The sequence below is a fragment of the Suricata suricatta genome, chromosome 13 (genome assembly GCF_006229205.1).
Source record: "Suricata suricatta isolate VVHF042 chromosome 13, meerkat_22Aug2017_6uvM2_HiC, whole genome shotgun sequence".
Lineage (NCBI taxonomy): Eukaryota > Metazoa > Chordata > Mammalia > Carnivora > Herpestidae > Suricata > Suricata suricatta.
In genome coordinates this window covers 42,617,190-42,643,545 of record NC_043712.1, presented here as the reverse complement: position 1 = coordinate 42,643,545, position 26,356 = coordinate 42,617,190, and the positions used below count along the sequence as shown (strand labels likewise).

General features: G+C 38.1%; 2 protein-coding genes across 3 annotated transcripts in view; one reads left to right on the top strand and one right to left on the bottom strand.

Annotated features, from left to right (window-relative positions):
* The window catches only part of PLAA (phospholipase A2 activating protein), a 41,696-nt gene extending 31,484 nt beyond the window's left edge, over nucleotides 1-10,212 (bottom strand). For both annotated transcript variants that reach the window (XM_029919868.1, XM_029919869.1), the window contains exons 1-2: nucleotides 9,893-10,212; nucleotides 3,834-4,027 (exon numbers count right to left, since the gene is read on the bottom strand). In XM_029919868.1, the coding sequence (XP_029775728.1) occupies nucleotides 3,834-4,027; nucleotides 9,893-10,041 (343 nt within the window). In that variant the 5' untranslated portion in view covers nucleotides 10,042-10,212. The remainder of the gene's footprint in view (nucleotides 1-3,833; nucleotides 4,028-9,892) is intronic.
* Nucleotides 10,213-12,237: 2,025 nt separating this feature from the next.
* Nucleotides 12,238-26,356, top strand: part of IFT74 (intraflagellar transport 74) — a 77,780-nt gene continuing 63,661 nt past the window's right edge. The window contains exons 1-3 of the mRNA XM_029920925.1: nucleotides 12,238-12,380; nucleotides 14,400-14,538; nucleotides 23,949-24,084. Coding sequence (XP_029776785.1) covers nucleotides 14,419-14,538; nucleotides 23,949-24,084 — 256 coding nt within the window. The 5' untranslated portion in view covers nucleotides 12,238-12,380; nucleotides 14,400-14,418. The remainder of the gene's footprint in view (nucleotides 12,381-14,399; nucleotides 14,539-23,948; nucleotides 24,085-26,356) is intronic.

The following is a 26,356-nucleotide window of genomic DNA, read 5'->3' as shown; positions in this document are numbered from 1 at the left end:
CCTCTAAACCACCAAACAAACTAACAAAATTAACAAAAGATTACCTTACAGTAAAGTAGAAATGAATCATGTGAAAAAAATACCCTCCAAAACTGAAGCAGTATTTTTACATAGATTTCTATGAGATCATATAATACCTTAAAAGATCAAGATAAATATGATTACATAAAAATTGACTTCTGCATTTCAAAAAAAAATGTGCAAAGTAAAAAAGATAACAGAATGGGAAAAAATTTGTAATTTGTATGAGAGGGTTAATAACTCTAATTAAGGGCTTCAAAAATGGCCAGTAACCCTATATTAAGTGGGCAGTTTTTAATATAGTTCACAGGGGAAAAAAGGTAAAAATTCCTTTCATATATGAAGACGTCCCCCTCCATAATAACAATACAAATTTCCCTTATACTAAAACATCACTTTTCATTTATAATTTTGGCAACAATCTAAAAAAAATCTGAGAACATACTCCATTGGTAAGGGAAATACGAACTCATAATTGCTGCTTCAAACACACAAAAAAGTTACAACACCTAATGAAGGGATTCAGAAATACCTACAAGGGGTACCTGGGTGGCTCTGTTGGTTAAGCAGCAGGCTTTGGCTCAGGTCACAATCTCACAGTTTGTGAGTTCGAGCCCTACGTTGGGCTCTGTGCTGACAGCTCAGTGCCTGAGCCTGCTTTGGATTCTGTGTCTCCCTCTCTTTCTTACCCCCCTGTCCCTGCTCATGCTCTGTTTCTCTGTCTCAATAATTAATAAATAAATAACAAAATTACATATGCATTTACCTTTAGATCCAGAAATGAATATTATGCCTGACACTTCTGAACTAACAAAATAGCACAGAGCCATTTATTATGGCACTATCTGTACTAGAAAAATTGAAAACTCAGATGTCCATCAATAGGGTACTGGTTGAATATGCTAGAATCAGCAGAGTACAGCAGGCTAAATAATGAATGGTAATGCCACTATAAAAACAAATGGAGAAGGTTTCCATATAGTATAATAAAGAGATCCCCAAAAGTGGTAATATTAATAGGCAAAAACAGGGAGGACAGAGACCTGCACAGAGTATGTTACCTTTTATCTAAGAAAGGGGCAATATAAATCTACATCCATATCTGCTCTATCATTTTTAAAAAGAACAAAGTTAATAAATATGAGGAAAAGGACAGTACAAGAAGGCAACACAGACTGAATCTAGACTTCTTTGAATATGCCTTTGAGTTGTTTTTCCTTGGAAACTATGTATGCTTTATAGAATTATAAAGTAAGATTAAGCTTTTTTTAAAAAAATTTTTTAATGTTTCATTTATTTTTGATACAGAGAGAGACAGAGCATGAGAGGGGGAGGGGCAGAGAGAGAAGGAGACACGGAACCGGAAGCAGGCTCCAGGCTCTGAGCTAGCTGTCAGCACAGAGCCTGACGCGGGGCTCGAACCCATGAACGTGAGATCTGACCTGAGCCGAAGTCGGAGGCTTAACCGACTGAGCCACCCAGGCGCCCCATAAAGTAAGATTAAGTTTAAAAATCCTGTTGGGCACCATTACAACCAAAACTGAGGTTTCTCGTTATTATTTCCCACTAAAAAAACAAAAGGAAAAACAAGGGGCTTCTTGGAGAAATGGCTAACTCAAAGTCTAGAACAAGGTATGCATAAAGTGAAGCTGGAACATTCTGTAGTACCAAAAGCCAAAAAGACTGCCAAAGGTATTGTCAATAGGCCATAGGGGCCAACGTGAAGCAGTTTCCAATATGGCCAAATATGGGACAATTTAAGAATGAAAAAAAACAGGAAGCCAACTCATTTGGAAACTCCATAAAAGAGGCAGAAGAGGGGGCATGGTAAGCATTTATCCTATCTTCCTTGTACAAAAGTCTCACATGTAACAAACAAATTGTTAAGGGGAAAAAAAGTGGTGTCAGAAAATTATATAGTTAAAAAAATGATTGCTATTAAATGCAAAAAAAAAATGGTAGAGTTAGAGTACAATGACTTTTCAAATCTTAATGAAATACTGGATCTGTATGTGCTCATCAATACATGCTAAAAACCATTACATAAAAGACTGGTGGGAATTTTTATAATGAATAAATGATATAACACTTGAACCCACTAGTTAATCTTAACATCACAAAGAGTTATTAAGTGCCTTTCAATGTGCTACAACAGAAAGTACACAATACTACCTATAATGGGTACTTGCTAAGAAATTGATTCTGAATCTGATTAGGCTTCTAGATCTGACTAGTATCTTCTAAGACATATAGGGGACTGAGGAACATGTTAAAGGAAACAATTAGGCTTTAATCAGCAAAGTTTAGGTTGTAGGAAATGCTACAGGTTAAGTTGGTTTCAAATAGGAATGGGGTGGGGGAAGGGAAAGAAACTCATAGACTGAAAGACATATGGCCCTTAGCTGGGTCACAATTCAAATAAACTGTAAAAAAACATTTATGAGACAACTGGATATAATTTGAAACTTCATTGGATATTTGATAATAAACAATTAGGTTTTGTGTTGTTTTAGGTGTAATGATTAGAAAAATAATAATCCTTATTTTTAAGAAGGATCAGCAAACTATGGCCTGTGGGCCACCTGTTTCTGTATACTGCACAAACTAAGAATTGTTTTTACCTCTTTAAGTAATTGAGAGAAAAAAAATTAAAAAATATTTCCTGACATGTGAAATTATGACATTCAAATTTCAGTGTCTACAAATAGCTGTTTCTTGAAATACAGATATGCTCATTCATCATTTTTGTTTGTTAATGGCTACTTGTGTACACAATGGCTGAGCTGAATAGATGTGAAAGTGACCATATGGTCTGCAAAGCCAAAAATAGTCACGATCTATCCCTTTACAGAGAAACTTTGCCAAACCCTGTTTTAGAGTTACATATTAAAGTATTCAGAAATGAAACAGTAATTGGAAATTTATTTTAAAATAATGTTGTAGAAGATGGGGGAGATGAAAGAAGATAGGCCATGTGTTGATAATCCCTGAAACTATGTAAATACATGGATGGAAAAGATTGTCACTCTTTTATATATATATTTATATATAACTCATAAAATATTCTGTCTTTACTATTGTATACATTTCAAGACTTCCTTAATAAAGTTAAAAGTCCATATCACTCGGTATTAAAGATTTCACATACCTATATATACACAATACATTTTACAAAATTTTTTAAAGGAATTAAGTTTCAAGTGTTTATGGGCCATACTATTTGCTTATAGATCCAGATACATAAAAAAAAATAATAAGTATACATACTATACTGATTAAGTATATTTTAAGTATATTTTATAAGAAAGAGCCACTTACAAATCCAGGAATATCAATCAGAAATATATACATAAACCATAGAAAACAATCTTCAAAAGTATTAAATACTCTTCAGTGATGATACCAAGATCCTAAACACATTTGTTCTGGATCTTCAATTTACTGCGTAAATACAGTAAAACAATCATAAGATGAAGAAATACTCTTAGTCTTTTGAGCAAATTAATTCCTTGCACAAAATAGTTGAATACCAATACCACAAGGTGTATTAAAACTATATAGCTCTTCCTTTTATAACTGAACACTGTATCATTTACATAAACATGTCAACCTTTATTAATGCTTTACTGATGACAACACTAAATCTGTTGCAGAATTTATAGAACAATGATGATCCAAAAAGGTTTTCAAGATCAAGCCATAGTCATAGGTAAAACAAACATATAAACAATATGAAATAGATATGTGAATTTTATTTTCAAAAGGATGAAACTTCTTCAAATAGAAAAAAAAAATGAAAGCATTGTACTCACCAGTATTTTTGTGACCTTTTAGTACATAAAGTGGTGCTGGACTTTCCAGTGAAAAAATACAAATATTGTGGTCATTTCCTCCAGTGGCGATTAGTCCATGAGGGTACATATCACTTGAAGGTATGATGCATACACAAGATACAAAATTGGAGTGGCCACTCATACAGTGCATTTCTGTAAAGCCTCTGTTAGGACTGGAAAGACATTGTAATGAATAAGATACACATTTGTCCCCTGATTTAGCACAGGACTTGAGTTGTCAAAGTTCTCCTTTTCTTTTAGTGTACAGGTTTTACTTTAGGGTACCTACTACTATAAGAATCTATTCATTTTGTTTTGTTTTGTCTTTAAGTAATTTCTACACCCAATGTGGGGCTCAAACTCACAACTGTAAGATCAAGAGTTGCATGCTCTCCTGATTGACCCGGCCAAGGGCCCCAAGAATCTATTATTTTAAGTTAAATATTAAATATCTAATTTTATTAGCTACTATTGAGATTCACATCAGATTAGAAAAAGTTTAATTAGCTTTTCATTGATAAGAGTATGTTAACTAACAGAAAGGACAGGGAAGGTAAGGGAGGGAAACAAGAATTGTTAAGTGGCTTTTTCTCATACTCCATCTTCATTTCTATTCATCTGTGACTGTTACCCTCAGAAATCCCTGGTGAAATAAAACATTCATGCAATTAGGATAATGAAGTACACTATCAATAAGCCTCAAACACAGTGAGGATATTTTCACACTATGAAACACTCAGTACGCATTAGTATAGTGTATGTATCTAAATCACTAGACTATCAATCATTCTCAATATGCAAGCTAAAGGAATACAGGGATATATAAATGACTGCTGTAGGGATACAGCATACTAGTAGCTGCCTTGGATTTAGAAAGATTATCAGTTTATTACACACATCACTCAGCATTACTGCCTTACATAATAAGTCAAACAACAGATTACAACATACTATGTGGAAGGCAGTTACCTGCTGAGAGGAATACAAAGAATTATATACCTGATTCAAGCTAAACCAACAAGTTTGCAGTGTAGTAGAAGGAGATGGGACAAGTGCACACAGAGATAAGACTCCCAGATAAACACACACACACACACACACATTTCCAAGAAAGGCATAAACCTACAAGGCCAGGAAGAATAAGAAGAAAAAGAAATACTGAAAACTGATTGAAAAATAATAAAGGCCATTGGATACCTGAGAAAATTGAGTTCTCTTTTTTTTTAATGTTATTTATTTTGAGAGAAAGAATGCACAAGCAGTGGAGGGGCAGAGAGAGGGAAAGGGAATCCTAAGCAGTTTCTGTGCTATCAGCACTGACAGGGCTTGAACTCACCAACCCAGAGACCATGACCTAGCTGAAACCAAGAGTCAGACATTTAACCAACTGAGCCACCCAAGTACCCTGAGAAAATTGTGTTCTAAATCAGGGAAAGTAGAGGGCCAATCTACCAATGAATGCCTAAAATGGTGAAGAATATTAGTAGCACTATGTACTTCTAGAAATGGGGACCAAAAAAGTTGGAATTAGAATAAGGAAGACTACTGAAAATCTTCAGAATCAGTTGGAAGCTGAATCATACGAAAAATCTTCAAAGAAAGGTGTTTGGTGGTAGGTATTTTTAACTTGTCCACTTTATCTTGTGTTCCCTTTTTAAATGTGCTTTTAGGGGTACCTAAATATAGACTGCCTTCCAGAGAGAAAAAAATAATAGCTCAAGAAACAGAATGACTTCAGACTTCTTAAATTTAACACCAGAGGCTGGGGAGCCTAGGTTGCTAGAGCCCTGTGCTGGGGCAGTGGGGGGATGGGGGGCGGCTCCTGCTTGGTATTCTCTCTCCCCCCCTCTGCCCCTCCCCCCTCACCTGCTTGTGTTCTCTCTTTCAAATTAAAAAAAACCCTAAACATTAAACACATTAGAGGCTAGAATACAATGGAGCAATGGCTTCTTAATTCTGAAGCAAAATTATTTGGGAATTACAGTGCTACAAACAATCAAATGATTATTCAAGTAGCAAGGCAGAATAAAATCATTTTCAGACTTTCACTATCTTAATACATTTATCATCAGTGTACTGTATTTCAGGAAGCTCTTGGATATGCTCCACAAAGGTATCAAGGAAGAAAACTAAGAAAGTAAACAGATACAGATAACAGAAATCCAACACAAGAGGCCCAAAAGAGGAAACTGTGGAGGCACGTTCCTAGCAAAAGATATGAAGCTGAATTAGTGAGAAATACATAAAAAATGAAGCAAATGAAAGCCCCAAACAGGGCACTTATTAGCTACAGGGAGATCATAAAATTGTTGAGTTAAAGTTATCATAGTTTATTCCACAGTTCAGTGTAAACAGACTTTGTGCAGTCATAAAACACTGATTTCGTTTTGGGGCTCCTGGGAGGCTCAATCGGTTAAGCAGCCGACTCTTGGTTTCAGCTCAGGTCACAATCTTGTGCTTCTGTGAGTTCAAGTCCCACACAAGGCATGGAGCCTGCTTGGGATTCTCTCTCTGTTCCTCTCCTTCCCATGCATGTGTGTATTTGCTCTCACTCTCAAAGTAAACAAAAGTTAAAAACTATACTGATTTCATCTAAATTAATTTCAACTATAAGGGGCGGTGCCGGGAGCCGCAGTTTTGGCCGCCTCAGGCAAGGATATATCGCTCTCCAGGGAGCAACCAAAAAACAAGATTTACATCTGGAGGCAGGAGAGTGCCATTTCCTGCTCCAAGATTTTGGCGTCGGTCATGCTGGGCCAGACGTAGAGTGGCCAAGGTGCACAAAAGATCAAACCACATTTCGGGAATGCAGCGTTAAGCTTCCCCTCCCCAGCATTTGCAGCCGCTAGTCTGCGTGCTTCCCTTTGATGCTGTGTCCGGAGTTTGGTGTTTCGTTTTAGGTTTTTTCCTTTTCTCTAATATTCATTTGACTCTGTTACCTGGCAACCTACCCGGGTCAGTTCCCCGCCCCAAAATCCTGTATAAGAGGAATTAGTTTCTTAATAAAGGAGAGAGGCTTGATCTTCACTCTCTGCGTCTCCCTCCTGCCCTGTTTTCTCTCCCTCCCTCAGGAAAAGAACCCGCGAGGTTTCTCCGCCAGCCGGTCTTTCCGCCTGCCCGTCGGTACCGCACTCTGCTGGGGATGAGCGCGCCGGGACTTGGCATCGGCTAAGACAGGGCGGAGCCTAAGAAAGATGCATAAGTGGTGGAGGATAGCAGGGGGAGAGCTGAAGTCCAATATTCCATAGCAAGAATAGAAAATGCCTAAAAGATTTACAAAACAAAAATAGCAATAAAGCACTTTATACATACACATGGAAGTAAAATACAAAAATAAACAGTTAAAACAGATAAAGTTTTAACTCCAAGAATGGGAAACGGGGTTGGGAAGGGAATGGCTCTGATTTCTTAATAAATTCCATGGAACTATTGACCTTGGACACAAAGTACTGACTGTTTATAGGAGGGAGAAGTCATTTCACCCTTGGCCTGGTCAGGGAAGAGTTAACACACCATGTTAAATGTGAAGTTGCATCTTTCAAATATGAGTAGTTTTCAAAAGGTAAAGCAATAGTCCATGACACATGAGAAATCCAGTGTAATCTGAAGTGGGCTTACGGAGGCCTGAAGCAGTCTGGAACAATCACAGGTTGACTGCTTCCGTTCAATGTATAATAAAAAATAAAAAATGATGTCACCATTCTGAAAGGTCTTCAGAAGGCCCAGAGAACTTCTGGGTTTTCAGTAGCCTTTTGTGAAAGACAAGGTATCTGGTTTACAGCATCTTGGAAGGAGAACTGGAAGGGGAACTAGTTTGCTTCCTTAAAACTAAATTAAATTCCATTATTCCCAATCCATCTGTACACTAACTACCTTGATCCAGAACTCTATCAACAATGTACACGGGAAAACAATTTTCATTTACTATCTGACTACAAACATTTACAGTGCATCATTAACTTTATTAATATACCATGAAATACAAATTGTCGGATGTCAGTCTTGAGGACACTTTTATAACACTAAGGGTACGTTAGACCCTTTAGTTTGGATGTAGAAGAGATTCATCACCCAGGGACTATAAAATGGCCTACACTGAACAGTTGGAAATGAGAGATAAAACAGTCTTCTCTCATAATTACCCACTATCTACTCCTTCGTGTGACACAATGCAGGCTCTCAATCAGTGTTAGCTGAGGAAATTCATGAATGATTTTGAAAACAAAGCCAAAAACATAACTTAAGAAGAAAAAAAAAAATCCCACAACACTTTTAAAATGGATGACTTCAGCATCAAATTCCTGAAGTTCCTGATAAATGCAAAAACTCCAGGACCTAGCCCAGTCCTACAAAATATGTAAAGTTTAATGACAGGACTCAACTATTACAGTAGGCATCCTTTAGTTACTCCTTACTGCAATGTTTATATCCTACTGGGTATGTGCTTCTACTGAACTCAATTTTAAAGATCCAAGATTAATCAGTAATTACATTCAGATACACAAATTTATGTATTAGTGTTACTAAGTGATTCAGAATATCACAGAATCTCAGAGTTAAAAGAGACTTTCAGAGATCATCTCATCCAATTCAATACAAGAGTTTGCTCTACAATATTTCCAGTCTGTCTACCATCACTTACTGGCTGCACTCCAACAAAAGCCTCCAAACAGATCTACTTCCGTATTTACCCCTTTCCCATCTAGTCTCCACCAGGACCTAGCAGTACTTCTCAACAGGTCAATCAAATCGTGCTGCTCCCTGCTTGAAACTCATTGAAGGCTTCTACTTAACACTCTTTCTAGAAGCGCTCTTACCATAGCCTCTGGCTCCAGCCCTCACAGCTCATTCCCTCCTGCACACAGGGACTTGCCTCTTTCTTAATCTAGGGTCTCTGTGCTTGATCCTCCTACCATCTACAGAGCTCTTTCAATTCAACTCTTCCCACTCCTTGCTCCCATGACCAAGTCCATCTTGGTGTCAGTTTTAATAAACAAAACAAAACTGAAACCCTCCTCAGAGGCTTCCTTCTTTAACACCTCTCCATTCAACTCTATACTTGTTTTGTCCACAGTACGCATGCCGATGAGCAATTATTTACTTCTTTTTTTCTGATCCATCAGCCCTCCCAAACTATAAGAAAGCTCCATAAAAAAGGAACTTTGTTGTTTTACTCTTCTTCAGGATCTAAACAAATAGTAGGCACTCAACCAACAGTTAGCATCTGAATTTATGCATTGTTACACAAATACTACATAACAAAGTAAATCACCTCAAATTTTCTCCTTCTGAACTGAAATCTGTCTTCCAGGTCATAAATTTCCTGTTACAACCAGCCAAAGCATGACTGACTCCTTGAACTTGATTTAGACTGGAGCTTAACCTTCTGTTCCTTAATTTCTCTTTTTGGTTGGCGGGACAACCTTTTGAAGGCAATGGACTTTCTTTAAGAACACAGCACATCCTCATACATCCATAAAACATGTGAAAACTTTCATCCCCTCCATCCAGGCCCACAACAGATCCCAGACTAAGAAACTTATTAGGATAAGTGGAGAGGTGCCAATGCAACTTTTGGCAATGCTTTTTCAAAAATTAAATTTGAGGGAAGACCACTGAGCAAATTCCAGGGAAAGAAGAGGATTTAATTCAATTACACGTCAGATGTTTTCACAATGCCTTATTTGGGAAGGTGCACCTGGCATCAATAAATTTTCAAATCTGAAAGAAACATGGCAAATCATCGCCCAAAAGATAAGAGCTTCGTGCAAGGTCACCCACTCGTTTATAGTCAAACTAGTACAAGAATATACGGTGCTCTTTCCATCTAAATCTCACAGGTTTCTTAACACTGTGTGTCCAGAGTGCCAGTGCTCTCAGAACCGGGGCAGAGCGCAGACCGGAGACAAGGCCGGGAAGAGTACAGTATACAGCGGGGGAGGGGCCCGCCCTCTCTCCCCACCAGCAGTAGGAAGCTTGCAACACAGCTAGGGGTGGGTGGTGGAGACAGGTGGGGCAGCCGGAGTCGCAGCGCTCACCTGTCTGGGACCCAGAGGCGGGTGGTGCGGTCTCGGGACACGGACACAAAGGCCCCCGGCGGGTAGAGGCTGCACACCAGGCCCCGCACATCCAGCTCGTGGCCTGGGAGCGAGCAGCTCAGCCGGTACCTGGCGGCACCGCTCGCCATGGCCCTTGTCGGTCCGGCACCCGCGGCCCAGGCACCACGCGAGATCAGTAGGCAGAAGAGGCCGTGAGAGCGGCGGGGCGCGGCGGGCGAGGGGCCTCCAGGTGAGGGGCGGCTGAGGACCGGAAGAGCCCTAGAGCCGGTGCGGAAGGGCGACGGGAAAGGGAAACGCCGAGTGGGCCGGGTGACACAGCAACCCTGATACGCACACCGGAATTCATCATCTGTCTCAGCCCGCCATGACGCAAAGTATGTGCGTCCCTACTGCTGAGGGCAATGCCGAGCTGAAACTCGCTTCCTTCCCGCGCCCTGGACCGTCCGCCCAAGAAGAGATAACAATGCCTCGCCGATGGGCCCGATCGCCCCAATCCGGATCTTTTTCAAGTCCACGTTCTTGGCGAGTCCTGGCTGAACGGTTTATTGTAATACGTGATGAGCGCTGGGACTACCAATCCCACAATGCCATGCGCATTGGGGCGTGAACCGCAGGCGCGCCGAATCCGGATATTTTAAATCTTGATTTCAGGGGCTTGCGCGCTCCCTTGTGGTTGAGAGAAATTGCTTTGAACGTTTTGTCGGGGCAATCCTTCCCGGAATTCTCCAGAACTTCTCTGAAGTCTTGAGACTTTTTGGAAGTTAAATGTTACAGAGTCTGGGACCAAATTGTAAACAGAGTTTGCCTTAAATCCTGTGAACACTAAGCTGGGTTCTTTGTACTCTAAAGAATTAAAATATTTTGTGTTAAGCAATTCTCAGATTTAGAACATTTATCTCAACTGCCATATCTGCATATAAGTGACACATGCTGAGTCCTTCTTCCAGGTGTCTGAAGGCACTCGGAGAAATCTCCATAATGTCAGTTGATTCAGACAATTCTGTGTACGGAGTTACTGGGCAGAGGTTACAAGGAAGGAAATAATCTTTTTTTTTTTCTACTCCTGTAGGCTTTCCGTGGGGCATTGTAACAAAAGAGGTTAAGAGAAAAATTTATTAACATACATATCTCATATATCCAAGGAAGAAACTCAAAAATGAGTACTTAAGTGACTAGAGTCTGGGCTTAGAGAACAGCTTAATAAAGGAATAGTATTTACTGAAGAAAAGTACCTTAAGTCTTTAGGAGAGGCAAATTATGAAGAAGTAAATATATAGGGAACTAATAGTAAATAAAGGCCAGTTAGTAAAATTTGTTATGTAGATTCCTCATGTGTAGTTACTAAAGGACACTACAAATACGTTGGGCTCAAATGGGAGAATTACATAAAAATGTTTTACGCACTTGAAGTGATAATTCGGCCACATGACATTATTTCATTTTCTCTTATTGCATTCATTTTAAATTACCTGAAGGCAGGCACATTAGAAAATAAATCTGGATATAAATAATATATACAAGTTGGAAATAATGTGAAAAACGTTGAAAGTCCAATGCGTACGTACATTATGATTATAGTTGCAATCACATTTAAGCTCTCTCTACAGGAAGACTGGAAGAAAACTGCAAGTTGCTTTATTAGAGATGTGGGATTTAAGACGAAGTAGTTTTTTTCTTACATTATGTTTTCTTTAAACACTGATTCTAAAATAGTTATTTTAAGACCACTGCCAACTTAATTCATCCTTCACAAACCTGGATTAAAAGAAGTCTGAAAGGAAGTTTTAAGATTGGAAGCCTCGAACGAAATGAGTAGATGTCACCAGAAACGCATCTATAATGTACTGTGTACGTTGCTCAGACCTACCAGAAGGACAATAGCCCTTAACAAGAAGTAAAAAGAATGCGTAATGCTGCCTACCACAAGTAACTTAAAAGATTTTTTTAAAGTCTATTACATGATAACACATACGTCACATATGTGACATAGCTATATAATAAAACTTGCTAGGAATAAATACAGGTCAGGCACACAATCAGAAAGGTTGGTTTGATTATAAATAACTAAGGTTTTCAGATAAAACGTTCTTTCCTAGCCAAGACGCTGTTTTCTGTTTGGACCAGAGAAAGATTGAGGTATCCCGACAACAAAAATTAGGTCTCCAATATCGCGAGAGTAGTTTACCCTTCCTCCATTTGGTGTTACCAGGGGCTGAAGCCGAAGATTGGCCAATCAGGAGGAGGGCCCTCTCTTCGCCCCGCCCCCGTTGCCGGGATACGGAGCGGCGCGTGGCCGCTAGTGGTTAGTTCTGAGGACCCAGGAAAGCTGCGCGAGGGGGAGCGGGCCGTCGCGAAGTGAGCTAACGGGTGCTAGGGACAACTGGACGGCTCCGCCGGGGTGGTGGCCTCGGAAACCAGTTCGAGCGACCCGCACCGCTACAACTTTCCTCCTGACACGCCGCGGGAGGTGAGAAATCCCAGGTCCCATCTATCCCTCTCTCAGCCCTTTCCGAACCGCTTTTCTTACCGTGGAGAAGCTGATCAGCTCCCAGCTCCCTTTTTTGGCGCTTAGCCGTTCTCCTCAGCCCGTCGCTAGGCCAGGAAAGTCGGACTCTAGTCCGGCAAAGCTTGTGGAGATACCCCCTAGGTCAGTCCCCTGAGGAAACCTGCCAAGGCCCGGAGGGAAGGATTCGAGAGCCTCAAAGAAAATTCACTGTGGGCTGAGGGATTTTACTCGAAGCAATAGATTTATGTGTTATATTAGCAACTTTCCACTTGTTCGTATATGTTAAAATGGCCGTTTTGGTGAGGTTAATGGTAGTACTAGTTAGCAGGCCCATGGTTTTTTTTATACAGTATCTGTAATCTTCACAGCAGTCCTGCAGGCCCATTGCCACACTTGGGTCTTAGAGGTGAAGAACCACATCCAGAGGGGATTGTAGAGCTAATAACTGTTAAAACTAAAATTTGTATCTTTTTCTGGAACCAAAGCCCGGGCTCCCTTTCTGTTTTAGTGACGGGTCTGCTAGGACCGTTCTTTTTATTTTGCCCCCGCCCCCCGGACTGATCTAATGCCAAGCTTTCTTCAAGATAGTAAAGTAGTGGTAGAGACAGGTGAAAAGTCTGTTCTTTTTAAAACATTTTAAAATGTTCTATGTTTGAGAGGGACAAAGTGTGAGCGGGGGAAGGGCAGAGAGAGAGGGAGACACAGAGCCTGAAGCAGTCTCCAGGCTCCGACCTGTCCGCACAGAGCCTGATGTGGGGGTGGAACTCAAGAACCTGAGATCATGAACCATGAGATGACGGCCTGAGAAGTGGGAGGCTTAACTACGACTGAGCTACCCAAGCGCCCCTCTTACATTTTTTTATTTCATCTTTGAAGCATATTGGGCATAATCTACCAAATTGTTTTCACAACCCACTAACGGGTCATGACCGATAATCTGAAAAGTGCTATTCTAGATCATCAGCCAAAACTTTAAATAATATGTTCTGATGAGTAAAAGTTGGGGCTGGTAAACTGGGAGAGAAGGAATGAATGAAGGAGCTGGTTTAAAGGGAGAGGAAGCGAGAATAAAGATAAAATGGGTAAAAAAAAAAAAAGAGGAGATTAAGGTCAGATAAGGAGGCATTTCAGTTATATTGAGGTGAACCAATTCCAAATGATGACAAGCTCCAGGTCTAACCACAGCTTTGTATGACTGAAATGGAGTTGAGATGGTTATCAGAATTCAGGGAACTGTGTGACCTACAGTGTTAGATGTTGAATCCAGTATCCCTGTAGAAGTCAACAGGGACATTGGTGGGACTGGAGTAGAGAGACTGAACCAAGTGTAAAAGACTTTAATAAAGTTAGGGGGGGGGGATTCGGAGGTCCTAGATAAAAGCAACTAGGAAATATCCAAAAGATAAGGTTGCATTCCTTGGTCCTCAACAGAAGATTTGGAAGACTAAGGTTTTAAAAGTGACACTGTGGAGTAAGAGGAATGCTGTGCACTTCTCTGCTTTGGAATTGTGGATTGAGAAGTTAAAACAGCCTTCACTGAAAGAGTTTTGGGAGCGAGTTGGGATTCTGGCAAGGCAAAGAGTAAAATGAAGGATTTGATAACAGGATTGAAAATATAAAGGAGTGAATCATAGTTGTTTTTTTTTCCACAGGGAAAAATTAGAGAAGAAAGGTGCTGGATATGTCAGAAAAGAGAAATTTTAGTAGAGTATGGGAAGACCTCAAGACAGATAGTAATTAGAGGGGCTTATATTTTGGTAACAAAATAGGGAAATGATTTAATTGTTCCACTCTAAATTGAACATTAATTTCAAATTTGAACAAAATGAAGCAGATTTAGCTTTGTAGTGGTATCTGGAATGGCAGTTTGCAACAAAAGTCATAGTGGGTTAAATGTTCGAGGAAAAGCTATGTGGATCTTCAGTGTGTTGCTATAGAAGATATCGAAGGAGAATTGAACTGTTTCTTGTTTCCAAATAGTGGTTAAAGTAAACAAACAATGGCCAGTAATCACAAACCTTCAGCAGCTCGCCCTGTTTCACGAGGTGGAATGGGGTTGACAGGAAGACCTCCTTCTGGAATGCGACCCCCCTCAGGAAATATTCGAGTGGCAACTGGAGTAAGTTTCAAACAAATCTATTGAATTCTCAGGCATATGTCCTAGTAGACGTTGGAAAGCTTGTTTATAATAAGAGATTCTTCTTTGTTCTTTCTTTATTCTGTCAGCATACTATCATCCATGTTCGGCTTTTTTAGTTTTCTGGGGGGGATATGGAAATACCCCCCAGAATGTCTGAAAATGTCTGAAAGACATTTTAAAAAATTTATTTATTTTGAAAGAGAGAGAGAGTGAGTGGGAGAGGAGTAAAGAGAGAGAGAGAGGAAGAGACAATCCCAAACAGACTCCATACTGTCAGCATGGAGCCCTAGATAGGGACTTGATTTCACAAACTGCAAGATGATGACCTGAACTGAAATCAAGAGTTGGACGTGTAACTGACTAAGCTACCCAGGTGCCCCAAAAGACATTATTGAGAGAAGATGCTTTCTCACACTGATAATTCCAATTTATTTTAAAGGTACAATAATTTAAGAAGTGTAGTTTATTGGTACCTGAATCAAATGAAATGGAGTAGAGAAACAGAATCAGACATATATAAGAATTTAATTAGTGAGTAAGATGACATTTCAAAATAGTTGGAAAAGCATGGAATAGTCAATAGTGTATTCAAATAATGGGTAAACCATTTATTTTTAAAAACTGACCCCTTTTTCACATAAAATTCTAGATTTTTAGAAACTTTATATTTAAAAACTAAAACCATAAATGTGCTAGAAGAAAATACAGGCAAGTATTTCATCTAAACTTGGTGTAGACTAGGCCTTTGTAAAACAGAAACACCAAGTACTGAAAAGGAAAGTATTTTTATATTTATATGTTTGAAAATTTAAAAATTGAAAATACCATAAAGAAGTTAAAAGAAAAATGACAAACTTATAAAAATATTTACAACATATATGTCATAAATAGAGTTGTATTGTGAAATGAAAAAGCAAACTTTATAAACTGGTAAGAGCTTTTTCTGTAAACATTATGAACCCTATGTTTAATGAAAATTACGTGAGATTTCTTTTGGGGAGAGTAGGGGATATCATTGTAAAACTATTACTGAATTCATCTAGCGCAATAAAAAAACAACAATAAAACTACCGTATTCTCATATAAAAATATAAATAATAAGTAAAAAAATATTTTGGTTGTGACAGCAACCTGGAAACAAACTAGCAAATGTTAATAGCTTAGTGTAAGATGGAGTGTTATAAATCAGTAAGAGAAACTCCACTTTAGAAATAATTAGGTAGGGGCACCGGGGTGCTCAGTTGGTTAAGCATCCGACTACAGCTCAGGTCATGATCGCACAGTTTGTGAGTTCAAGCCTTGCGTTGGGCTCTGCTATTGTCAGCAGTGTGATGTATATCCTTCCAGATTTTTTTTTGTTCATTTACAAACACTAACACACATGCATGTAAGATTATATGGTTTTAACATTTTCTAAAATAATTATACTACATACATTTTTATTTTTCTTGCCCATTACTTTTAATAGTATATTTCCATATATACTATGTTTGTTCTTTTAATATGTACAATTTTAATTTATATTTCTCTATATTTTCATTTGATAATGTTTACCCAGGAAGAGATGTAGCGTTCTCTTCCAAAGATCACTCAAGATAACCCTGAACTCATTTCATTCGAATTTATGGTTGACGGCGATCCTGTGTCCCACATATTCTCTGAAATGTGTTACTGCAGTTGGCCCCCAATATAATTATCAAGTAATTCTCAAAATCATTTAAGAACTATGTTAGCTGACAAGATTAGAGGCTGTCAGCTAACAGAATTAAAGAGAAGCAAAATGAAAGTCTATGGTTATATACAATCCTAATCTAGAAAGACTATTATATATTTAATCTACTACTTTATACTGTGACAGAGAGTGGGGAGAAAGGAAAGAAAGAATGGAAGATAAACAAAAGAAGGATATTTGAAAACAGCTTAGGTTGTCTCCTACCTTTCCAACCTGTCTATGCTGTATGAACTGACAAGAAAGAAGGCAGTCTTGTCCTTTCCTTAGATTGTTTAATGTTAGATTGGATTTTACAGACCTAAAGTAGAAAATCATGTACAGTAATAATAAGAATGCTTGCTGAATGATGTCAGCCCTTTAACACTTACTTGGCTATCTCGTGATGGAATTTGTATGTAATTGCAATTTAAAAATGAAAATTTCTGTACTTTTTTCTGATTTTAAAAGTAATATATACTTACTGTAATAATGCTGAAAACACTGAATTATAAAAATGACAACATAAAAATAAACTATAATATCATTTTATCATAGGGAGATAGCCATTATAACTGTTTCTTATATAATTCTCAGACTTTTTATTTTACAAAAGGAATTATAAATACTGTTCTGTAAACTGTTTTCTAAAGATATACTGCAGCTTATTCAGCGATTTCCTATAGGGACAAAGGTGTGGATATTTAATTCCTTTCCAGTTTTGAAGTATTATAATGTCTACACATAAAATTTAAAAAAACTTTTTTTTTTTGCTATTTATTTTTCTATAGTTGTAGAGGTTTTTTTTCTTAAATTTGCTAACATACAGCATTGTCTTGGCTTCAGGAGTAGATTCCCATGATTCATCATTTACATACAACACCCAGTGCTCATTCCAACAAGTGCCCCCTCAATGCCCATTACCCATTTTCCCCACCCTCCATTCCCCAACCCCCTTCAATCCTCAGTTTGTTCTCTATATTTAAGAGTCTTTTATGGTTTGCTTCTCTCTCTGTATCTTATGTTTCCTTTCCTTCCACAATGGTCATCTGTTAAGTTTCTCAAATTCTACGTATGAGAGAAATCATAGGTACCTATCTTTCTCTGACTGACTTATTTCACTTAGCATAATACATTCTGGCTCCATGCACATCGTTACAAATGGCAAGATTTCATCCTTTTTAATTGCCGAGTAGTATTCCACTGCATAGATATATATATATATATACTACATGTTCTTTATCCATTCATCAGTTGATGGATACTTGGGCTCTTTTCATAATTTGGCTATTGTTGCTAATGCTGCTGTAAACATTGGGGAGCATGTGCCCCTTTGAATCAGCACTCCTTATCATTTGGATAAATACCTAGTAGTATAATTGCTGGGTCATAGGATAATTCTATTTTTAATATTTTGAAGAACATCCACAGAGTTTTCTAGAATGGCTTTACCCATTTGCATTCTCACCAACAGTGCAAGAGGGTTCCTCTTTCTCCACATCCTTACCAACATCTGTTGTTTCCTGAGCTGTTAATTTAGGCTACTCTAACCTGTGTGAGGTAATATCTCAATGCAGTTTTGATTTGTAGTCCCTGATCATGAGTGATGTTGAGCACCTATTCATGTATCTGTTGGCCATCTGGAAGTCTTCTTTGTGAAAGTGTCTATTCATGTCTTCTGCCCATTTCTTAACTGGATTATTTGTTTTTCAGGTGTTGAGTTTGGTTAAGTTCTTTATAGATTTTTGGTACTAACCCTTTATCTGATGTGTCATTTGCAAATCACTGATTCCATCAATTGCCTTTTGTTGATTATTTCCTTTGTTCTGCAGAAGCTTTTTGTCTTGATGAGGTCCCAGTAGTTTATTTTTCCTTTTATTTCCTTTGCTTTCAGAGATATGTCAAGTAAGAAGTTGCTGCAGCCGAGATCAAAGAGGTTGCTGCCTATTTTCTCCTGTAGGATTTTGATGATCTCCTGTCTCACATTTAGGTCTTTCATCCATTTTGAATTTACTGTTGTGTATGGTGTAAAACAGTGGTTCAGTTTCATTTTTCTGCATTTGACAGTCCAGTTCTCCTAGCACACGTTTGCTAAAGAGACTGTCTTTTTTCCATTGGATACTCTTTTCAACTAAGCTTTGTTGAAGATTAGTTGGCCATATATTTTTGGGTCCATTTCTGAGTTCTCTATTCTATTCCATTGGTCTGTATATCTGTTTTTGTGCCAGTACCATACTGTCTTGATGATTATAGCTTTATAGAAGAGGTTAAAGTCTGGGATTGTCATGCCTCCCGATTTGGTTTTCTTTTCCAACATTACTTTGGCTATTCCGGGTCTTTAGTGGTTCCAAACAAATTTTAGGATTGTTTGTTTTAGCTCTGTGAAGAATGCTGATGCTATTTTGATTGTGATTGCATTGAATGTGTAAATTTCTGTGGGTAGTATCAATATCTTAGCAATATTTGTTCTGCCAATCCATGTGCATGGAATGTTTTTCATTTCTTTGTATCTTCAATTTCTTTCATAATCTTTCTCTAGTGAAATTTTCAGCATACAGATCTTTTACCTCTTTGGTTAGGTTTATTTCTAGGTATTTTATGGTTATTGATGCAGTTGTAAATGGGATCTATACCTTGATATGTCTTACGGTTGCTTCATTATTGGTGTATAGAATTGTGACTGATTTTTGTACATGGATTTTATATCCTGCAACTTCGCTGAATTCATGTATCAGCTTGAGCAACTTTTTGATGGTCTTTGGGTTTTCCATGTAAAGTATGATGTCATCTGTGAAAAGTGAAAGTTTTATTTCTTTGCCAATTTGGATGCTTTTTATTTCATTTTGTTGTGTGATTGCCGAGGCTAGGACTTTCAGCACTATGTTAAACAGCAGTGGTAAGAATGGACATCTCTGTCGTACTCCTGATCTCAGTGGGAAAGCTCTCAGTTTTTCCCCATAGAAGATAATGTTAGCTGTGGGCCTTTCACATATGGCTTTTACAATGTTAAGGTATGTTCCTTCTATCCTAACTTTCCTGAGGGTTTTTATTAAGAAAGGATGCTGTATTTTGTCAAATGCTTTTTCTGCATCTATTAATAGGCTCATATGGTTCTTATCCTTTCTTCTGTTAATGTGATGTATCATGTTGATTGATTTGCAAATAAATATCAAACTAGCCTGCCGGTCCAAGAATGAATCTCACTTGATCATGATGAATAATTCTTATACTATACTGTTGAAATTGATTTGCTAGAATCTTGTTGAGATTTTTTGCATCCATGTTCATCAGGGATATTGGCCTATAATTTTCCTTTTTAGTGGAGTCCTTGTCTGGTTTGGGAATCAAGGTAATGATGGCTTCATAGAATGAGTTTAGACATTTTCCTTCCATTTCTGTTTTCTAAAACAGGTTGAGAAGAATAGGTATTATCTCTGCTTTACATGGCTGGTAGAATTCCCCTGGGAAGCCATCTGACCCAGGACTCATATTTTTGGGAGATTTTTTGATAACTGATTCAATTTATTCTCTGGTTATAGGTCTGTTCAAATTTTCTATTTCTTCCTGTTTGAGTTTTGGTAATTTGTGTGTGTCTAGGAATTTTTCCATTTTTTCCAGATTGTCCAGTTCGTTGGCATATAATTTTTCATAGTATTCTCCAATAATTGTTTGTGTTTCGGTGGTGTTAGTTGTGATCTCTCCTCTTTCATTCATGATTTTATTTATTTGGTTACTCTTTCTTTTCTTTTTGATTAATCTGGCAGGGAGTTTATCAATTTTGTTTATTCTTTCAAAAAGCCAGCTCTTAGATTCATTGATCTGTGTTTTTGGATTCTATATTGTTTATTTATGCTCTAATTTTTATTCTTTCTCTTCTGCTGGCTTTGGGCTTTCTTTGCTCCTGCCTTTCTAGGTTCGTTAGGTATGAGTTTAGATTGTGTATTTGGGACGTTTCTTGATTCTTGAGAAAGGCCCAAATTGCAATATATTTTCCTCTTAGGACTGCCTTGCTGCATCCCAAAGGATTTGGAATGTCATTTTATTCATTTTCATTTGCTTCCATATATTTTTTAATTTAATTTCCTGGTTGACCCTTTCATTCTTTAGTAGAATATCCTTTAACCTCCCTGTATTTGGAAGGCTTTCCAGATTTTTTCTTGTGGTTGATTTCCAGTTTCATAGTGTTGTGATCTGAAAATATGCATGGTATGATCTCAGACTTTTTATATCTGTTGAGGGCTGTTTGGTGACCCAGTATGTAATCTGTTTTGGAAAATGTTCCATGTGTACTTGAAAAGAATGTGTATTCTGGTACTTTGGGATGAAAAGTTCTAAATATATCTTTTAAGTCCATCTGTTCCAATGTGTCATTCAAAGCCGTTGTTCCCTTATTGATTTTTTTCCTAGATGATCTGTCCTTTGCTGCAAGTGGAGTATTAAAGTCCCCTACAGTCATGTTATTATTATCTATACATTTATTTATGTTTGTGTTTAATTGATTTATATATTTGGGTGCTTTCACGTTGGGGACATAAACATTTACAATTGGTAGCTTTTCTTGATTGGTAGGCCCCCTAATTATGTTATAATGCCCTTCTTCATCTCTTGTTACAGTCTTTGTTTTAAATTCTAGTTTGTCTTATATAACTATGGTTACTCTGGTTTTCTTTTGATGCCCAGTAACATGATAGATGAATCTCCTCACTTTCAATCTGCAGGTATCCTCAGGTCTAAAATGAGTCTCTTATAGGCAGCATATGAATCTTATTTTTTAATTTATTCTGGTACACACACACACACACACACACACACGCCCAACTCCCTCCACCCCCCACCCCCATATCTTTTGATTGGAGCATTTAATCCATTTACATTCAGGGTGATTACTAAAAGATAAGGATTTAGTGTCATTGTGTTATTTGTAGGTTTCATGCTTGTGGTGGTGTCTCTGGTCTTTTATAGTCTTTTATTGCTTTCCACTTACAGAGTCCCCCTTAGGATCTCCTGCAGGGCTGGTTTAGTGGTCAAGAACACCTTTAGTTTTTGTTTGTCTGGAAAAGCCTTTATCTTTCCTTCTATTCTGAAAGACAGCCTTGCTGGATAAAGGATTCTTGGCTGCCTGTTTTTCCTATTCAGCACGTTGAATATTTCCTGCCACTCCTGTCTGTCCTGCCAAGTTTTAGTGGACGGTCTGCTACTACCCTAATGTGTCTAACCTTGTAGGTTAATGCCTGTTTGTCCCTAGCTGCTTTCAGTATTCTCTCTTTAACTTTGCATTTTGCCAGTTTCACTATATATAGTGGTGTTGACCTGTTTTTATTGATTCTAAAAGGAGTTCTCTGTGACTCCTGGACTTGGTGTCTGTTTCCTTCCCCAGATTAGAGAAGTTTTCAGGTCTAATTTGTTGAAATAAACCTTCTGCCCCTTTCTCTCTTTTCTGTCTGGAACTTGTATGGTATGGATATTCATTGACTCTCTTAGGTCTCTGATTCTCTCTTAGTGGTTTTGTGATTTCTTTTCCCTCTTTTATTCAGCTTCATCATTTTCCATAATTTTATATTCCATTTTACCTATTCTCTCTTCTGCTTCTTCCATCTTCACTGTCACTATATCTAGTTTATTTTTACGTCTCATTTATTCAGTTCATTGTGACTGTTTCTTATGTCTTTGATCTCTGCAGTAACAGATTCTCTGCTGTCTTCTATGCTTTTTTCAAGCCAGGCTATTAGTCTTATGACTGTTATTCTAAATTCTTGTTCAGATACATTGTTTATATCTGTTAAGAACAGTTCCCTGGCTGTCATTTCTTCCTGGATTTACTTTTCAAGAGAATTCTCCCATTTCATCATTTTGGCTACATTTCTGGCTTTTATGTGTTTTAATAGTTTGTTAAATCTTGCACCTGTGAGTTACTACTATATTAAAAAGAAATAATACACTGGCCAGGGCCTGGCACTTCAGAAAGTGTTTTTGGAGCGTGTTGCATGCACTCTTGTATTGCGTATTTGGCTGCTCTACCCACTGGTTAATCTTCTGCAAAGCTCCTCCTTACTCATGGTGGTGGATTGTTTAGACCTTCCACCAGATGTGCTTTGATTTGCTCGTTGAAGTAACCCTGGAAAAAAGGAAAGGGTGGGGAGCCTGATCCCATACAAAGAGAAAAATGAAAAGGATTAAAAAAAAAAAAAAGACCAAATAGAGAATCAAAGAAACTATAAGGCTTAATCCAGAGAGAGACAAAGGAAAATAAGGAAGAATGAACTATATAAAAAGTGTAAAAAGAATAAAAATGCCTGATTAGACAAACAAAACAGAGAAAGAAAAAAATATATATATAGGAAGGTTTGACCAAAAATTAAAGACTATGAGCCTGATTCCAAAGGAAAGAAAAGAAGAGGGTAGAAAGAAAAAGAAGAAAGGAGAAAAAAAAGAAACAGACTAAAATACAAAACTACAAGACAGTTGTCTGTTGGTATCTGGGACCAGTGGTCTGGAGGAGGGTCTGGAGTTGTTGGTCTGGAGGAGGGTCTGTCTGGTTCAGTCAGTGTCATTCTCATTCCTGTAGAGAGGCAGTTGCTAGACACGAGAGGCAGGGTTTGGGGTAAGCAGGTCCCACCTCCACTGGGGGCAACTGTCCTGTTACCTCAAGCCCCACTGTTGATGATGGGGAGAAAAATGGCGACGTCCCAATCTCTCCTCCCCAGACCTGGTGTCTCAAACCATGCAGTTCAGGCAGCCCTCACAGAATAGCGCGGGTAGTCAGCCTGTCTTCCACAGTCTCCTGGACCTCCTAGGCGTTTGGCTAAGATTCAAAACCTGATGTGTTAAGGGACCCTGCATCACGTGAATTGTTCTGGATTCTGTTCTGGTGTAGCGCCACTCAGCCCTGCTGGCACCTGCAGGGTCTTTTTTCAAGGGGGGTGGGCAGTAGACCCTCTTCCCACAGTATTCAAGGAAGGAGACTGTTCTCTCTCAGTGCACCCTTGAGGTTGCTGCTGCACCCTGGGGCCAGCTCCCTCCCTGCCATGCTGCGTACAGAGGCTGTGGTGACTTCAATCAGGAGAAATTTGCACACTTTTGAAAACTCCGATCTTTAACCTTCAGTTCCTAAGGCTGTTTGCAAAGTAGGAACTGACACTCAGTATTTTTCCTTCCCCAGTCCATGGTTCAGAGAGGTTTTTCTCTTGTACTAACACAATACCACAGACTCTGTTTCTCTCCATTTTGTCTCTCCTCAGAAGGGATTCCCTCCCATCTGTGCCTATGCTGTTTTATCTCCCCCAATTCACATAATGCACCTCTCTCCCACCAAGCTCCCCCCTCCACCTGTGGAGATTTTTCTGTCACTCCACAGATTGATTTCCTGAGTGTTCCAAGTGTTCTGACCTCAATACAACTGGCTTTTAGGGAAGGGAAGGGAAATCCCACTAAGCCTACTTCCCTGCCATCTTAACTCCTCTAGAGTATTAAATTTTAAAGAAATGTACTATCTAATGTTCATAGAATTTTAAATGTTAAAGAATTTTATTTAATTTTTCATATTTTAGAAATTCAAAAATAGGAATATTTTACAAATTAAATATAATTTTAATTTTTAAAATAATCTCTTTGCTGTCATAACAGTATTAGAGGTATAGTGTTTTTCTAGTTTACTACGACTGAAGTCATGTTTTTCATTTAGATGCCACCTGGAACTGCAAGACCAGGCTCTCGTGGTGGTCCCATAGGGACAGGAGGAGTTCTGTCTTCTCAGATCAAGGTTGCTGATCGTCCTGTAACACAGCAAGGTTTGAGTGGAATGAAAACTGGAATGAAAGGTATCTCTTTTAGGAGATGAGTATATTTTGTATTAGAAGTGTTACAGTACCGTATTACTAGGGGCAACTGGGTGGCTCAGTCGGTTTAGCATCCATCTTCGTCTTCGGCTCAGGTCATGATCTCAGGATTTGTAAGTTCAAACCCCACATCCGGGTTGCTGCTGCCAGCATGGAACCTGCTTAAGATCCTCTTCCCCCCCACCTCAACCCCTCCCTAACTTGAGCTCTATCAAAAATAAACACTAAAAATAAAAGTATCACAGTACCATATTACTGAAAATTATAAAGAGGCCATTTTATTCCATTTTTATTCCTTGATTCACAAAATTGTGGTGAGGGTTAAATGAAAGAAGTGCTGTGAAAATACATTGTGAACTCTGGTCTTCATTTTTCTGAACATGGAGCTTTGCTATAACTGAAGAAATTTGAAATAATTTGAAGAAAAGCTGAGGAATGAAAATAAGATTTCTAGTACTACATAGAAATATTCTGAAATACTTTTTGATTCTTTCCATATCAAAGTGACACTATTAAAGTATTTATATATTTATGAGAAATGAGTCAAAAATGTTACTTTTTCTAATAATAATCCATTACAATATGTAACTTCTTAAGTAAGGAAACAAGGCTACTGCATCTTTCTTTAGGTCTGTGTACATGTTTAAAAAAGCATAATAGTATACTGTATGTCATATATGTTTATGTCAAAAATTGGATCCATACAAATCAAAGCATGGTAAGTGCTTTATAATGAGTTTTTTATTTTCTGTGTTTGTGATAAATGATTTATCAAGGATGAAGGTATTCTACTGGGACAAAATTAATTGTAAGATATTATACTACCTTTTGTAATATAGTATGTCGTATCTTTCAGGAGACTTAAGTTTTTTACTTTATTGTAATACCACTTAGCTCACTAAATATTAAAAATAAATTATTTAGGGGCACCTGGGTAGCTCAGTTGGTTAGTGTCTGACTTCGGCTCAGGACATAATATCATGGTTTGTGAGTTTGAGCGCTCTCTGCTCTGAGTACAGAGCCCACTTTGGATCCTCTGTCCCCATTTCTCCCTGTCCCTCTCCCACTGGTTCCCTTTTTCTCTCTCAAAATAAATAAACTTGAAAAAAAACCTAAAATACACAATTATTTAGAAATGCTTGCTTAATAATTACCAGTACTGTGACAAAGTGTCAAAATTATATCATTGTCTAGTCTTTAAAAATATATTCACAGAAATGTTTATATGTTTAGTATTACTTAGTAAAAACTCTAGATAATTTATCAAATATTTAATACTGTATTAATTGCTCCTTTAAAACAGAACCAATATCAGTTAAGAGAGTTTCTACCAATATACTTCAGTCTTCCATGAAAGAGTTCTGATCTGATCTGATCTGATCTGATTATGTATCACTATATGCTGTGATTTGTTCTTACCTGTTCTAGTGAGTGCCCCATTTCCCATTCTTCTTTTTTTTGTTTTTAATGTTTATTTTTTTTTAGGGAGAGAACACAAGCTGGGGAGTAGCAGAGAGAGAGGGAGACACAGAACATGGAGCAGGCTTCAGGTTCTGAGCTATCAGTATAGAGCCCAACATGGGGTTTGAACTCATGAACCATGAGATCATGACCTGAGCTGAAGTTGGATGCTTAACCAACTGAGCCAACCAGGTGCCCCTTCATTTCCCATTCTACACATTTTCTCCCCCTTCTGATCATAGACCTCACAGTTACTACTCTCTATCCTTCCTTTTTCCACTTTGCAAGGTCTCTTTCTCTCAAGGTTTGGACATTTAACCCAACCTAGGAATTAATAAGATCATGTTTCTAAAAAAGGGTCTCTAAGACTAATTAGCAAAAATGATAATCTCTTGCATTGAGAAATTCACAGTCTAAATCTTCACTGTGCATTATGATAGTTAATAGCTACATGTAGCTATTTAAATTTAGGTTAATTAAAATTAAATAAAAGATTCAGCTCTCTGGTATCATCAGCCACATTTCAAGTGTTCAATAATTTCAAGTAGCTACTTTATTGGACAGTGTTGATGTAGAATATTTCCATTGTTGTCAAAGGTTCTCTTGGATAACCCTGTTCTAGACTTTCTAGACTTTAAAAATATATATATATTTTGAGAGAGAGAGACAGTGAAGGATCGCAGGGGAGGGGCAGAGAGAGAGTGAGAGAGAGCAAATCTCAAGCAGGCTCTGTGCCCCTCATGAACTATGAGGTCATAACCTGGGATGAAATCAAGAGTCAGCCACTTGACCC